The sequence below is a fragment of the Phoenix dactylifera genome, chromosome 8, assembly GCF_051530095.1.
Source record: "Phoenix dactylifera cultivar Ajwa chromosome 8, Ajwa_hap1_PhDact_Kaust_v1.1, whole genome shotgun sequence".
NCBI classification, from domain to species: Eukaryota; Viridiplantae; Streptophyta; class Magnoliopsida; order Arecales; family Arecaceae; genus Phoenix; species Phoenix dactylifera.
In genome coordinates, this window is record NC_143197.1 from 12,694,392 (window position 1) to 12,711,919 (window position 17,528).

Consider the following 17,528-nt stretch of genomic DNA (forward strand, 5'->3'; position numbering starts at 1 on the left):
GGTTTCATGCATAGGGACTTTATTAAGAAATTTTTAAAATCTCTAGCTTTTGCTGCGCATTATAACATGCTAAAACCCTTCACTTCCCTCCCCCGATCGTCCTCCATCACCACGACCATCCTCTCATCCACCATCCCCTTTGCTCCTCCTAAGCTTTCAAGCGTGCACCGAAGCTTTCTTGTTGCCAATGTCATAGGGCAAGCAACAATCAAGATGACCCTACCTCGACGTCGTTTAAAAAGGCTAGGTAATCTCATTGAATTCCTCACTTCTCTTATCCATTTAGCCTCTTTCTTCTCCTTAAGGTTGCCTGAGGTGTCAGCATGCGCTCACTAGGTCCTGTTGCTTAGCTAGTAGTTAGTCCCAAGCCAAGCTCAATAACCCTATTTCAAGGTAGAGCATCCCCTAACTCAGAGGTTCGAGCCTGATCGAATCTCCTTCTTCGATCTTTCTTTTTCCTCCCTACTGCCACTCGAATTGTTGACACCACATCATCCTCGCCTCCCTATTGGACAACCGTTCAAGCCCTGTCTATGGGTGTTGACTTCATTGTCTTTAGGACCAGGTGCCCATTTCAACAATCGGTTTCTCACTAGATTCTCATTAGTGTTTCTCGTCTCGCTAGAGTGGTTGCCAAACCCCACTGCTTTGTTGACGATTGACCGAACGTCAGAGGTGCTGAACCTTTCTCTACCATTCCCCTATTTCCCCTTCACCATTCACCTACCTGTACCCCGTCTCTTCAGCTACATCAGTCATCACCAACAACCCATATAATTCATGATGAAATCTATCATGCCACCAAACATTACAGCAATATCATTTAAAAATAGAAATTAATTATTTATAAATATCATCGGTGACATTAAGATTGCATCACCAATGGTTTCAAATTTGCTAATAAAATTAAGGTTTATCATCAAATCATCATGATTAATTTTGTAACAAAAAAGAGGTTTTCACCACCAAAATAAATGGTTATTTAGTGACGAAAACCTATATTAGCTCGTCAAGATCAACACGACCTTATGCTCACATCTATGGCTGCTAATGCATCCATTCCACATGCCCCTCCCAGTTCATGTAAGATATAAGCAACATACTACTTTTAAACTATTTTTTAATAATAAATTCAGCATTATCCCTTTGGTAAGAAAAACTAATGTATCTTTATCTAACTCTTATACTATAATTCTCTAACTACTCTTATATTCTGTATGTAGGTTGACGATAATAGTTTTGGCTCATTATAGTTGTGGCAGTTTTAGAGATTCTTCAAATTACAACTTGAACTCTATTTTATCTTTTGTTTATGAGTTATTAGAACTTTTTGAAAGGAACATAATCTCCTTCTTTATTTATGATAAGTTTAGAACAATAATAGATGTTATGGATTTTTACAAGCTTTATGTATGTAGATAATGACTATTTATTTGTAATAAAATTCAATTCATCAGAAATTATAGTTATAAATGGTCATAAAATATTTTCGTCACTATATTGTTGTCTTAAGTTTTGCTAATGAAATTTATTCTTGAAAACTCAATAGTTGATGATTAAACATGATGCATTACGAAATTATCATTATATTTAATGACAAAACATTCTTGTCACCAAATGTTCAGCATAAACGTAGATCTATGTAATGAAGCTTTTCTGGTACTAAATTCAATATTTAGTGACATAATTTGACTCATCACTAAATCACCATGATATTTTGTAACAAAGAAAAGTTTATCACCATATGATCATGAAAAATTCAATATTTTAGTGAAAAACTTAGTTCATCATCAAATTCAACATTCTATGATGAAAACTCGCTCGTCACAAAATTACAATAACATTCAATAAAAAGTATTTTCGCCACCAAATCCAAACCATTGCATCATATAAACTTCACAAAAGATTTATTATTGAATCTTTTAATGGTGATGGTATACCCTTTACAGACAAATTTCTTCTAATTTTTTTTCTTTAAATTCTTTTAATTTTCATGATGAATAATTTTATCACAAAAATATAACATCTTTGATGACAAATTTGTTTACCTCACCAAAATTTAATCTTTGGTATTGAAAAATATGTCATATCGTGACAAAATTTGCAATTTTTTGTGATGGAAAATATCATCACCAAATATTTTACCATTTGGCAATTATATAGTTTTGTTGTAATTAGTATATATTTGTTGACGAAATATTTCTGTTTTTACCTTATACATTTAACGACACATTTTTTCTGATGAGTGTCGTGATAATTTTTTTCATCACCAAAAGTTTTCTATGACAAAATTAATTTTTTGGGTGATGATTTTTTAATCAAAAATATTGTTTTTGTTTGTAGTGAGCCACCACGATTGCCACTGTCATAGATGCTATTACCATCACTACACCTCCGTTACCATTGTCATCACTATCAAATAGAATTGAAGTAACTGCCAAACAAGTTTTGGGTTTCGTTTTCAATAAAAACTAGAAATTGGTTTCAAATTTCATAACTAAAAACTAGAAGTGATGCCACATGCAACCCAAACCTTACTTGATTAGCAACATTTAGAAATCAACTTGAATCCAAAATTCCTACATAAGCTTACGAAATGTATTAGTCTGACTTAATCCACAATATAGACAATCTTTGTGAGACCGAATATAAGTCCAAAATCAAGCATACAATTCCTCCTTTTCCATGTTAAATAGCATCTACTTGAAATCCAAAAACAATCTAGAGAAAATAATTAAGAAAAATCATTCCTCTCATTCAAACTCAAGTTTCTTTCTAGAGGTGTGGTTTGGGACTTGAGCAAATCAAGGCCAACGCAGCCTAACCTGATCAGTAAAATATGCAACATAGCCATACATGACCTGACAACAAACCTGATTAACAAAACTAGAACCCAACTTAGATCCCTGATTTTGAATCTATATAGTATTCAAACTGAGCCAAATTAGGTCAAGTTGAAACGAAATTAAAATTTGGAGGGGTAAAGGAGTTCATATTTTACAAAATACATATTTACACCTCATCCTGACAACCTGAATAATTGCCTCGAGTATTTGTCATGCGGACAAACCTGAGGACCAAGACAGGTTAGCAGAGTTGCCACATGATTTTGTTAGGCCAAATGGAGCTCGGTGAATGACCACAAGAGGTATTGATGTGCAGATCAAACAATACCAGGACTTTCATGAGTCAATTTAGTCCAATAATGATTGAAAATCAATTATTTGGCTTGCAAGTGTGTAGCATGGGAAGCGCATGACCTGTTATTGAAACAAGTGGAATCATGGAAGGTAACCAACAAAACTGCTAGAGATACACGATGAACCGATATGGGCAGTTATGTGTATTGAAAAGCAGTCGCTACTTAATATATTAGAGTTGCATTGTATAAATAATCACTACAACAAATGTTGGTTTTGCCGACTGATTTTTTCCGACGCTAGGGGAAAGCGTCGGTAAAGTTTGGCTCAGCGCCAACCTTTGCCGACGCTTTGCGTTAGCGTCGGAAAATCTCAACAAACAACGACGCTCTAAAGCGTCGTTAAAAGTTTAAGAAACAACGATACTTATAAGCGTCGTTAGAAAACTTAAAACCCCCAACCCCTCGCTCAGCCCCCTCTCCTCATTTCCTATCGGTCGATGCCCTAGCTGCGAGTGCGCCAACTTCCCCGCTGCCGTCGACCTCTCCTTCTGAGGTAAGCCACCTCCTCCTCCTCCTCCTCCTCAAACTAATCTCACCTCCATCCCTAGCCCCGATCGGCGATCGAAAATTCCGCTACTCCGCTGCCGTCGACCTTGCCGTCGTCTGAGGTAAGCCTCCTACTCCTCCTTCTCTTCCTCCTCCTCCTCCTCCTCCTCCTCCTCCTCCTCCTCCTCCTCTTTGTTTTCTTCTTGTCTTTAACTATCGCCCGGCCCCGTCTCCTTATCCTCTGCCGGTCGATGCCCTAGCTGCGCGCCGACATCTCACCTCCATCCCGAGCGAGCCATAGCTACTCCGCCGCCGTCAACATCACCGTCGTTTGAGGTAAGTGATCCTCATACTCTCCGTATAGAAATTTTCCAAGCCATTCAAAGAATATGCCAATGTTTAGGCTAAGGTTAATTTATGAGTTAAGAGTGCTTGGAACTCTTAACTCGGGAACCAAATTTATCTAATAACCAGGTTAAGTAGGATTGAACATTACCTGTATCTATTTATGCCAAATCAAAATTTGCTTATTTTAGTTTAGCTATCTGTCAGATTGATAGATTAGATCATAAATTACCCCTCCCAATCCATATGTCAACCTTGTGGATAAGGTAGTTCAACTGGATCAGCAACTGTTGAAAGTGAATCAGTTACCAAACATGAACGTCATGGCCTGACAAGTTTTACATTCGTATATTTTTGAAGTATAGGTTTATCACAGCAATGTAACATTCATGTTAATATTCATAATTTCATCTATATGAATGTCTTACAATTTTTTTTTTTGTTTTAAATATCTCTTCTAATGTCAATTCAGGACGTTGACCAAAACGATTCAAAAGTCATGACAGCAATTGCTTGTAATTAGGGGACCTGTTTAGTAATCTTCTGTTGAAGTAAATAATTCCAGTTTTCATGTTACTAGCAGAATTCATTGCTATTTGTATGGTATTTCTGATGATTCTGTCATAATAATGGAGTCTATTTCATTCCTTAGCATTAGGTGGTCTATTTTATCCAATTATTTCATTGACAGTCTGATTTGGGTCCTGACATAAAATTAAAATATGTGGGAGAATAGATGGTGTTTTCTTCGAGAGGTAGATTTCTGCCTTTTATTTGCCATGCTTGGGGCTTGCAAATTTAGGGCATTGGTTGAAAAGTTACTTTGGAACAAGGTTACCACTCCGATCAGGGATATCCTAGGTTGGGTGCTATACTGTGCAAGCGATTGAGAAGTTTGGTTTTTATACTTGATGGAAGTGTAATACTAAGGAAAATGTAATGCAACCTTCAATTCTTATTTTCTGGCTAAATGGAAGTGTGTGTCTATATATATATACACACACTACAGTAAAAGAGGAAAAGGACGACGCTTAACTGCCGACACTAGAGGAAAGCGTCGGCAATATCTGCTCCCGCGCCAACTTTTTCCGACGCGTTTTATGAGTGTTGATAGGTAGAAGCAGTGAATGACGCTTAGAAGCGTCGTCGTAGACCAAACACCAAACGACGCTTTAAAGTGTCGTTCGTTTGACCTAAGATGACGTTTATAACCGTGGTCAATTGAAACGCTAATACGACGCTTATAAGCGTCGCCGAAGCCCCCTTAAAATCCAGCGGCCGAACCCGAGCCCGCATACTTGTCCTAGCTACTCCCGAGCCCCCCATTCTCCTCTCCAGCGCTGCCCTATAGCCTTCGTCTTCCTCGTCTCCGGCGCTGCCTTAGCCCCCATCTTCCTCCTCTCCGGTGCTGCCTTAGCCCCCATCTTCCTCCTCTCCGGCGCGGACCGTCCGACTTCTACCTCCCTCCTCTCCGGCGTCGACTGACCGACCCCAAGCCGCTCCGCTCGAGGTAGTTTTCTCCTCCTCCCTCCTCTCATTTCGTCTCGCTTGTTCTCCTCCTACTATTGTTCAGGTGTTCGTGGGTTTTTCTCCTTCTTTAATTTGTTCGAGGTAGTCCCGATCGATCCAGGCCCGCCTCCGCTCGAGGTATTTTCTAAAACTAGTCTGTCATGTTTCTATTGCAATTTAAGGTTCTATAGCACTTCATGTGTCCCTTCTCTCTGATTACATCTTGGATCTTTCTATTTATTTTTGTTTGATTAAATGTTCTGTTATTCATGTAATCATCGACTGTAATACATTGCATCAAACCTGCTAAACTATTCTAAACAATTAAAACTACGGATTGTCAAAGTTAGGTGAGATTCTTGATTTAGTAGAAATGACTTCGATCATTTCTTACACGTTCTGCTCTCCGGTTAAATGAAGAAAAGAAAAGAATGCTACATATAAAATACATAGTTTTGCACATATTTATCTGTGGTAAAAGAGCAAAGTTATAACAGAACATAACTTAAAAAATCCTGCACTAATCTATGCATATCCACTTAGAATCTTGTTGGTAATACGTCACAGGAGTATAATCTCGGATCATGTCACAGGAGTATGAGTTTAACTCTTCTGCATACATCTAGCTTTACTTGAGCAGTCCCTTAATCATATTGCTAAACAGTGAAGTTACATCCAAGCCATTAAATAATGACTATTTGGATTGCACTAGACACTATTGAGTCACAAGGAGAGAGAAAATATCTTGGTTAAGTCCTTGACCACTTCAAAATCTTCAAATCTCAGCTTGCCAATACAATCACCTCTGTCTCTCTCTCTCTGTGTTCTTTTTTTTGGTTTAAAACATTTTACTTTATCCCTAGTGTATTTTGCAATGTTCTTTTGTATCCAACTACTTATGTTTTGGCTTGGATGCATACTTGACTAATTGAAAGCCATTTTATTGATCATGAACTAGTAATTGGTGAGTTTTTACAAAAAAGAAAAAAGGAAAACAACTGAACAACTTAATTATGCAAGAGTTGGTAGGAGTTCTGCACATGCTATGCATGCATGGAGGGAAGGTAGACAAAGGCTTTGTACAAGTATGTAAAAGCAGACATAAGAAATAATTATACAAACATAAACTATAAGAAGTTTACTTATTAGAGTTGCGAGTTTCTACGTAATCTTGTCTCTCTAGTTTTCTTAAATTGCCTTCCTCCCCAATATTTTGAAAATTACAAAATTATCTATCTTCAAGCATATAGAACCCTCCATTTGGTTAAATTAAAATGGGATCACTGACATGGCTTCTTTTTTTTTTTTTGATGTTAACGACCCTTTTAGCCTTATTATGGGATCGATCGTATGATTCATAGGTGAGGGCATAAGGAAATTTTCTGGTTGTTTTACAAAAATCAAGGAGATAGACTGTAATTTTGAAAAGCCGAATACATCCCTGACATAATTTTAATATTTAGTTTTAGATAGTAGAATCAAAGAGATTTCAAAGTTACTTGGACAAGTCGTCGAATTAATAGGCAAACCATACAGAATGTATTTACAGTCTAGAATGTCAAGGGATTTTCTAATACCATTATTTTAGGGTATGTTGCTTAAAAATATTCAAGTAGCTTATGACTACCATTTTAAAGTACATTGTTTCATATGAATATGCTGCTGGAGTTTGAACTTTGAAGTTTGAACATGTAGACTGATATGCAACTATTGTACTTGTATTGGGATTAGATTATAGATTGAAGGTGACAGCGTTTTGTCTCTTTGCATGTTTTAATCCCTTGCAAGCTAGAATGCTGAAATGAGATATCAATGACCAATTTGGATAGACATAGTTAGAATAGCCGTAGAAAATTTTGCACCACTTTTTCAAATTGAATTTAGTATTACATCTTTCAAAGACTTCAGGTCAAGAAAAACTTTGAAGTTTGAACATGTAGACTGATATGAATATACTTTGAAGTTTGAACATGTAGACTGATATGCATATACTTTGAAGTTTGAACATGTAGACTGATATGCATATGAAGTTTGAAGATGATATAGTTGTATGATGATCCATGTTCTAAATGCCTTAAAAATCAGAATGATTGTGATGATCAGCTTGATATGGCTGGTTGGTGTCATATTGTCCTAAGAAAAATATCTCTGGCGATCTTCTAGAGTAAAATTTGATCTTCTCTTTTATTAACCCTTTATTTAGTATAAATTTATCATTTAACCAAATATTGATTCTTTTTTGTGCATACCAGGTAACAATATGCCCCGAGGGAGACGATTTAGAGATGTGGAGTTCCAGCATTCTCAAGTGGGATCTACTTCTGAGCAGTCCCTGCAGTCCCAGCAGCCATGTGATCACCAGCAGCACGAGTCAGGATCTCAGCGCGAGCCTCCTGCTGATTGTCCGGAGAATGAGCTCCGGATCCAGGGTAATTCGATTTAAAGTTCATATTTTATGTTCATATTTGTCTTCAACTTTTTAAGACATTTTATTTAATTTGAATAGATGGACAAGGGACAGTGAGGAGGAGACGGGGACCCACTCAAGCAAAGGATGTGTGGAAGCTTCCTCCGGGTGAGAAGATCATCATCCGATGCAACGAATTAGGGCAGCCCATCAATAGAGCTGGAAGTCTACTATCAAACTTTTTAGGATCGGTTGCACGCAAGGGTCAGCTGTGTCCACTCAACCATACGAAGTGGAATGACATGCTTCCTTCGTATAAGGTTGAGCTTCTTATACTTATACAGGTAATGAATTGAATTTATTCTTTTTAATTCGACACCTCATGTATGTTAATTTGCTTAGTATCATAATTTTATTTTAGATGTTTAATATTATTATAACATTCTGTATCTTGTTGTAGGGTAAGTTTGTACTCCCTCCAGAGAGCCATGATTGGGTGCTAAAGTTCCTCAATCGCAAATGGAAAGAATATAAAGCAAAATTGAAGACGGACTTCAAGTGCGAGGGTATGACAGAGGAGGAGGTTGCTCGTGTGACTCCTCCTGATGTATACCCTCAGCAGTGGAGGGAACTTGTTCACTACTGGTTTTCTGAAAGAGGACAGGTCACGTATATTGTTTCAATTGTTAGAAATCTCACAAGATTCATAAAAAAAAAATTTGATGAAGATCATCATCTAAATCCCAAGAACCATCATGTTGGATCACCAAGAATCAATAATTGATAAGCGGAAGCGTACCTGAATCCATAACAATCCTATCTCTGTAGAGTCGTGTGGTTGTTCTTCTAGATCAACACGTTCTCATGGAGAATCCCCTTTTTTTTTTTTAGCTTCTCCCTGTTCTCTATCTGATGATGGGATGTCACAATAGAATTATGCATACGTGTGATCCAGGGACCATAACCACCATTAAGATAACCTTTGGTATACCACCATTAAGATAACCTTTGGTATACCACCATTAAGATAACCTTTGGTATACCACCATTAAGATAACCTTTGGTATTCCTATGATTACCTTTTGGTATTCCTATTTCAGCCCATCATAGAAAATAAGAATAACCCTTAAGTCTCTACACATTAAAGGCCCACACCCTATCAGATACATTAAAGCCTAAATAGTCCATACCTTAGTAGATCACTTTTAAATGGGTTTAACCTTATATGACAGTCTGCAATGCATAATTATTCACATATAAGCCCAACGTTGGATTAAGGATCCAACAATCTCCCACTTGGACTATATGTGTAACCTTATAATTATGCATTGTAAAAATAACCGTACGAGCTCAACTTTGCTATCATTACCGAAATGTATCTATAACCAATCCGGTCCATCAATCATACCAACATAGGATCAAAGCGGCCTTTGTTACAACTGTCGTAACTCGACCCATCAATGGTCACGTATGCCAATACAACTGAATGACATGGATTATGATGTGGTTGTGTAGCATGGAAATTTCATGTAATGTGATCTTAACATGCCTATTTCCAACTGGTCCGTCTTAACTTTAGTGAGATCAAACCATACCAAAATCAGAGTGTGAATAAACCAAAACTTTATTTCTGCAGAAAATATTTACAGACTGTAATGACTGAAAAATAAGTCTTTGTTAGAGCAACATCTATAATTACAAACTCTCACTAAAACCAAATATCCTGAAATGATATGACACCCATACGAGCAGTGTGCTCATGAAACACTTTAGGTGGCAATCCCTTAGTAAGCGGATCTGCAACCATGGAGTTTGTACCGATGTGCTCTATAGACAACTGTCCACTCTGAACTCTTTCCTTGACAACTAGGAACTTGATGTCAATATGCTTCGACTTCGTCGAGCTCCTGTTGTTATTGGAATATAGCACTGCTGACTTATTGTCACAAAATAACTTGAGTGGTCTTTCAATATCGTCCACTATGTGCAGCCCCGTGACAAAATTCCGCAGCCATATTCCGTGATTGGACGCCTCATAACACGCTATGAACTCTGCCGCCATGGTAGAGGAGGCTATAAGAGACTGTTTAGCACTCTTCCAGGAGACAGCACCTCCAGCTAGCAGATAGATATAGCCCGATGTAGATTTCAAACTATCTTGGCATCCAGCAAAATCAGAGTCAGTATACCCAACGATCTCAAGCTGATCTGACCTCCGATACATGAGCATGTAGCCTTTTGTTCTCTGTAAGTATCGCATGACTCGTTTGGCTGCTTTCCAATGGTCTACTCCTGGATTGCTTAAATACCTTCCTAACATCCCAGTAACGTACGCAATATCCGGACGCGTACAAACCTGAGCATACATCAGACTTCCTATTGCTGACGCATAAGGAATCTTCTGCATTTCCTTTTTCTCAAAATCATTCTTAGGGCACTGATTGAGACTAAACTTATCTCCCTTAGCCACAGGGGTATCTCCTGGTTTACAATCCTGCATGCCATATCTCTTGAGAACCCTTTCGATATAGCCCTTTTGTGATAATCCTAGAATACCTCGGGAGCGATCCCGGTGTATCTGTATACCTAATACAAAAGAGGCGTCACCAAGATCTTTCATCTCAAAATTCTTAGCTAGAAATCTCTTGGTTTCGTGCAATAAGCCTATATCGTTGCTGGCAAGCAAAATGTCATCAACATATAAAACCAGAAAAATATACTTACTCCCACAGAACTTATGGTATATGCAATCATCGACCAAATTCATCTCAAAACCAAAGGAGATGATCACTTGATGAAACTTGAAATACCATTGTCTAGATGCTTGTTTGAGCCCATAGATGGATTTCTTAAGTTTGCAGACCATATTCTTTGGGTCTCTTGACACAAAGTTTTCTGGCTGCACCATATAAATCGTCTCATCAATATTACCATTGAGAAACGCTGTCTTCACATCCATCTGATGTAACTCAAGATTGAAATGCGCCACTAATGCCATTATAATCCTAAAAGAGTCTTTCGAAGAAACTGGAGAGAAAGTCTCTTTATAGTCGATGCCTTTTTTCTGTGTAAAACCTTTTGCGACAAGACGAGCCTTGAACCTCTCCACATCGCCTTTCGAATCCCTCTTGGTCTTAAATATCCATTTGCAACCAATGGGTTTCGCACCTTCAGGCAATGGGACAAGTTCCCACACGTCATTGTCCTTCATAGACTTTATCTCCTCATTCATGGCATCTATCCACTTTTGAGAGTTAGAACTCTCCATGGCTTGATGGAAGTTGATCGGATCATCTTCCATCACTCCAATATCTACCTCATGTTCTTGGAGAAATACAATGTAATCATCTGGCACTGCACTTCTCCTTTCTCTAGTGGATCTCCTTAATGGCATAGGATCTTGAGGTGGTAGAGTTTGTTCTTCTGGAACAATTTCTTGAATGGAGGGTTCTCCGACATTGTCTTGATCTATTGCATCTTGAACAAGGTCAGGAATAGAATCCTGAACAATGCCTATAGCATCTGTGGGAATATCAATATATTCCTCTTCAAAGACAAAGTTCCTAACTGTATCTCCCCCCGCAAACTCGACATCCTCAAAGAACCGGGCATTTCCTGACTCGAAAATCGACTTAGTCGTGGGATCATAAAACTTGTACCCCCTGGATCTTTCAGAGTATCCAATAAAATAGCAACTCACCGTCCTTGAGTCCAGTTTCTTTTCATTAGGCCTATAAGGCCTTGCCTCAGCTGGACATCCCCAAATGTGCAAGTGCTTTAAACTAGGCTTCTTGCCTGTCCAAAGTTCATAAGGGGTTTTGGCAGTTGCTTTAGTTGGAACCCTGTTAAGGATATATGCTGCAGTCTTAAGTGCTTCTCCCCAGAGTGAATCTGGTAAGGTAGAATGACAAATCATACTCCTCACCATGTCTTTAAGCGTCCTGTTTCGTCTTTCAGCAACACCATTCATAGTGGGCGAACCCGGCATAGTGTACTGCGGGACGATACCGCATTCCTCTAGGAACTTAGCAAAAGGTCCTGGACGTTGTTCACCTGAACCGTCATATCTGCCATAGTACTCACCACCACGGTCAGATCTGACGCTTTTAATCCTTTTGCTTAGTTGGTTCTCAACTTCAGCCTTATAATTTTTGAACATATCCAGCGACTGTGCCTTTTCGTAAATGAGATAAATGTAGCCATATCTAGAAAAATCGTCTATGAACGTTATAAAATATTGTTGACCATTCCAAGCAACTGTAGGGAATGGCCCACAAATATCCGTATGTATAAGTTCTAAGACGTCCAAAGTCCTGTTGGCTACAAATCTCCTTTTATTGGTTTGTTTTCCCTTTATACAGTTAACACAAACATCAAAATCTGTAAAATCTAAGGGGTCCAGAATGTCATCTGACACAAGTCTCTCTATTCTCCTTCTGGAGATATGACCTAATCTCTTGTGCCATAACGCAGCTGAATTCTCATCGGTTAATTTTCTCTTTATACCTCGTGTACTTAATTGCAGGGATTCACTAAATGATGTAATTGTATCAATTAAATAAAGATTATCGTAGCTTGACAAAGAACCAGATCCAACCAATTTTGAATCATGAAACAAACTGAAATTTCCATTTCCAAATGAACAAGAATAACCAAATTTGTCCAAAACAGAAACAGAAATCAAATTCCGTCTAAAAGACGGTACAACAAAAGTTTCATTAAGATCCAAATAAAATCCAGTCTTTAACAATAATCTAAATTTCCCTATTGCCTCAACTCGAACTGTCTTGCCATCGCCCACATAGATGTATCTTTCACCATCACTTGGCTCTCGGCAACTCAGGCAACCCTGCATAGACACACTGATGTGAGTGGTTGCACCAGAATCTATCCACCATGTGTGTCTAGGTACCGAAGTTAAATTAACCTCAGAACAAACCAAATTAAGAAGCATACCTTTCTTAGCACGCCATGCGTGATAGTTGGTGCAATGCTTCTTCTGATGCCCTTCAGCTCCACGGAAGAAACAACTAGTACCTGCCGGCTGATCCAATTTCTTTTGTTGTTTCTTCTGAGATGCTGTATCTGCAGCTTCCTTACCCTTCTTTCTTTTCTGTCCCTTGTTCTTGTCCTTAGAGGTTGAGGCCAGGTGAGCACTTTCTACCTTATCTTGCTTCAGCCTTTCCTCTTCCTGAACACAGTGTGAGATGAGCTCATTCAGAGCCAAGTCTCTTTCTGACAGTTGTAGCTCACCTTAAACTGATTAAACTGTGTCGGAAGGGATATCAAAACCAGATGCACTAGCAAGTGCTCAGAGAGTTCAAGCTTAAGTGCTTTCAGCTTGGAAGCAAGATGAGACATCTCCATGATGTACTCCCTGATATTGCCTTTCCCCTTATACCTCATTGAAATTAGACTTGTCAAGAGCGTACCTATTTCAGCCTTTTCGTTCTTGACAAATCTCTTTTCAATGTCTGCAAGGAACTCCTTAGCCGTAGTAATTGTTTCAGATATTGTGCCCCTGAATGCTTCAGGAATGGCTTTCTTCATGATCATCATACACATGCGATTTGATCTCTCCCACCTTTCTTTCTCCCTCTTGTCATCAGAGGTACTCTTATCTGTAAGAGATGGTGGAGAATCAGCCCTTAACGCAAGGTCAATATCCATGACTCCAAGAACTATCAAGAGGTTCTCTTGCCAAGACTTGAAGTTAGTGCCATTCAGCATAGGAATAGAATTGATGCTAGCAGTAATATTAGCAGGAGTGAAAGCTGAACAGAGAATAACAAACAAACAAAACAAGCTCACATAAGTCTCAAAACAGAAATAAAAATAAATAAATAAATAAATAAATAAATTCAAATAAAGGTAAACCCCATCTCAAGGTACCGGTCACTCTATTAATATTTCGTCTTTGGACAACAATATTAACTTGTAAGTGATACCTTGGCGCAGTAATTAAACACTGATATAAGAGCATGTCAAACAATAAATCTTCCTTTGGGCTGATTCATTGTTCACATGTAATAGAAAACCGAATTATTATCACGTGTTTATTACCACAAGTGCACATATAAATTTGTCAAATATCAACCTTCCTTTGGGCCGGTCAATATTTTCATAGGTTACATGCACACAACCGTTTATATTTCAAAACAAATTAATTTCCGCAAGAGAGGTCACTTTGGCGACATGTTGCTTCAATTAATTTGTCCCAAAATACATATAACTTTACCAATATTTGAATTTAAAAATTGCACCAAAAATTCCCAGAATTTGGTCTGCGGTCTCGGCCTGAACCGGAGTCGGCTCGGGGTAACCTTTCAGATTTTCACATTCATAACCCCACCCACGGGAACACAAGGGCCCGTGCAGAACAAAACAAGAATCCCGAGGGGTTTTAGAGATCAAAAAACACGAGAATTTGCGATCCAAAAAACCATCAAAAACAAATAATTCCGATCTATGTTCTTCCCCTCTCTCCCGAAATTCCTTAAAAAAATTTTTTTTTTTTAAAACTTCCGGAAGAACATTCAAAAATTGTTCTTTTGAAAAACAATACCAAAAGATAATCATAGATCGAAAATATATTCGATCCTCAATGATTCAACATGAAAGGGCTCTGATACCAATTGTTAGAAATCTCACAAGATTCATAAAAAAAAATTTGATGAAGATCATCATCTAAATCCCAAGAACCATCATGTTGGATCACCAAGAATCAATAATTGATAAGCGGAAGCGTACCTGAATCCATAACAATCCTATCTCTGTAGAGTCGTGTGGTTGTCCTTCTAGATCAACACGTTCTCATGGAGAATCCCCTTTTTTTTTTTTTAGCTTCTCCCTGTTCTCTATCTGATGATGGGATGTCACAATAGAATTATGCATACGTGTGATCCAGGGACCATAACCACCATTAAGATAACCTTTGGTATACCACCATTAAGATAACCTTTGGTATACCACCATTAAGATAACCTTTGGTATACCACCATTAAGATAACCTTTGGTATTCCTATGATTACCTTTTGGTATTCCTATTTCAGCCCATCATAGAAAATAAGAATAACCCTTAAGTCTCTACACATTAAAGGCCCACACCCTATCAGATACATTAAAGCCTAAATAGTCCATACCTTAGTAGATCACTTTTAAATGGGTTTAACCTTATATGACAGTCTGCAATGCATAATTATTCACATATAAGCCCAACGTTGGATTAAGGATCCAACATCAATATCTTCTATTAATATAGATTGCAAATATATACATTGAATCATATTATACTGTGTGCTTTTATTTTGGCAGACATATTCTAATATTGCTAGAGCTGCACGAGCATCTCAAGCAGTTCCTCATACTTCAGGCTCGAAGAGTTATGCAAGACGTAGAAATGAATTCGTAAGTTTTTTTGAAACTATTTGAAACTCTACTAACATATAGCACGTATCATGATATATAGTTTGCCCATATACTTTCCGTATGTGTAGATAGTAGAGCATGGAAGGGAGCCTGGTGAGGTAGAGTTTTATAAGATGACCCACACTCACCGAAATGGCAGCTTTGTCCGGGACGAGTCGAGAGATATAGTTGTATGTATTCATTTTTTATTTGATCATAATTTTTTAATTAATTTTACTTCTTTCAAATTATTAATGTGATTGTTTATTTTTTTGAGAGAGATATAGGAAAGAGCTACAAATCTTATTTCAGAGCGCGTCGGAGAGTCATCATCATCCGACGCGGCCAGTCGCGTCGAGGCTCAGGTCTATGCCGAATTGATGGGCCCAGAACATTATGGTCGCATGAGGGGTTACGGTATCGGAGTTACTCCCACTCAGCTGTCTGCAGTGAGCCGATATACCCAAGATGCCAGACAAGGTACTAGCACTGTAGAGGTTTGTAGTTTGAAGACAGAGATGGCACAGATAAAGCAGTCATATGAAACAAGGATAGAGGAGATGAGGCAGAGTCATATGACTGATATGGCGGAGTTGAAGCAGAGCCAAGAGTTGAAGATACAATCTTTGCAGGATCAGCTTGACCATATTTCATCTTTTTTGCAGAGATTTGCATAACTAAATATATTTGAATATTTTATATAATTATAATGTATTCTTGTATTAGCGTGATGACTTTCGTATTTTTAGTTTCTAAAGTATTTTTTTTTTCTTGTAGGTTGCTGATACTTCATCTACTCGTAGAGATGATGCCGTCGACTCTTGATACATCGTAGATTGTGTATTTAGGAATTTGAGATGGATGTTTTTAGAATGTTTTTGAAGTACAATGTAATCAAATATGATAATATTGAGATTTTGAATGAAAAGTTCTTGTCTGTGTTGTGTATTTTGTTATCTATGTGATTTAGTGTATGTGTTTTGTTAGAAATTAATGTATACAGAATATTAAAAATTGCATATACAAAATTTTTTTAAAAAAAATGCCATTGCGGACGCTATTTAGCGTCGAAAATACCAACCGGCACGGAATGTGAAACGCCTTTAACGACGCTTTATTGCGTCGGTAAAGTCACATAGGCCGACGCTTTTAAGCGTCGGCATAGTCCAACGGAAACTACGGTGGGAAGCGTCGGTTGAGGTACGCTGACGCTTTTAAGCGTCGGATTCCTATAACAGGAACGACGCTTAAAAGCATCGGCATAGACCGACGACGCTTTTTTGACGCGTCGGGTTAAACCCGACCCATGCCCACCTGCCCGACGTCTGACCCACGCTTTGCGATGCGTGGGCTGGAAATTCGCCGACGCTTAAAAGCGTCGGTAGAGACAAAAAAAACCGCTGGGAGATATTCTTTCTTTTGTAGTGAATAAGATGTAACTAGAAGAGAAAATCCTTTAGCCAATCCAATATACTTCCTCTTTATCTTCATCTTTATTTTATCATTGTATTTATCTTTAATTTTCTTACTTTAGTTATCTTGTTTTACTCTAGTTTATTCGTAGCTATTAGAATAGAATTGTAGCCTCAGCTACATCCTGCCTCCTCTTCTTTCGGGCATAGTGAAATCTTTAAAAGTTAAGGCATTAGGATCCGCTCTATCAACCTTTCATTCTATCTTCTTTTCGATTATCCACACACGTGGCATGCCTATGAACTAGCACGAATCTGCCTGAGGGACGTAGGTGCCACTCATCCCTCCTCCCTTGTAGAGATTCCGATGGCTAATAATGTGGATCAGGTATCAAATCATATAATGTTAGAAACTTTGGAAATATGAGCTAAACAAGAATTAGGCCAGCTTAAAGTTTGAAATATGGACTCAATTTGTCTTATGTTGCTCGAAAGCTCTATCACAAGAGTTTAGTTGCGCGAACTAGGCTTCTAAAGCCAGCACCAGCAAGAGCCCACTTTGGGAGTTTTGGTTCGCTTGATGCGTGTTAGAGATAGTTTCATTGTCCACAATTGGGAGAAATGGCTCAAAGTGACAGGCCCAAGGGAGCTGAGGTCAGTTCAATGAACTGGGCGCCACTCATCCCACTTACAACAAAACAAACATGCCTATAATATGATAGGCTTGTTTGGATTTTAGTCAATCATGATCCAACTTGGC

The 17,528-nt window shown here is 38.2% G+C and overlaps 1 protein-coding gene and 1 long non-coding RNA gene across 2 annotated transcripts; one reads left to right on the top strand and one right to left on the bottom strand.

The window, feature by feature from the left end:
* Positions 1-13,166: 13,166 nt before the first annotated feature.
* On the bottom strand, positions 13,167-14,709 carry LOC149752976 (uncharacterized). The gene is made up of 2 exons (XM_089924632.1): positions 14,700-14,709; positions 13,167-13,723 (listed from the first exon to the last, which is right to left on the bottom strand). The coding sequence occupies exons 1-2, from the start codon at positions 14,707-14,709 to the stop codon at positions 13,167-13,169; spliced, it is 567 nt and encodes a 188-aa protein (XP_089780758.1).
* Positions 14,710-15,221: 512 nt separating this feature from the next.
* LOC149752977 (uncharacterized) lies at positions 15,222-16,023 on the top strand. The gene is made up of 3 exons (XR_016396078.1): positions 15,222-15,356; positions 15,446-15,547; positions 15,644-16,023. It is a non-coding gene; the product is annotated as an uncharacterized LOC149752977 (long non-coding RNA).
* Positions 16,024-17,528: the final 1,505 nt, after the last annotated feature.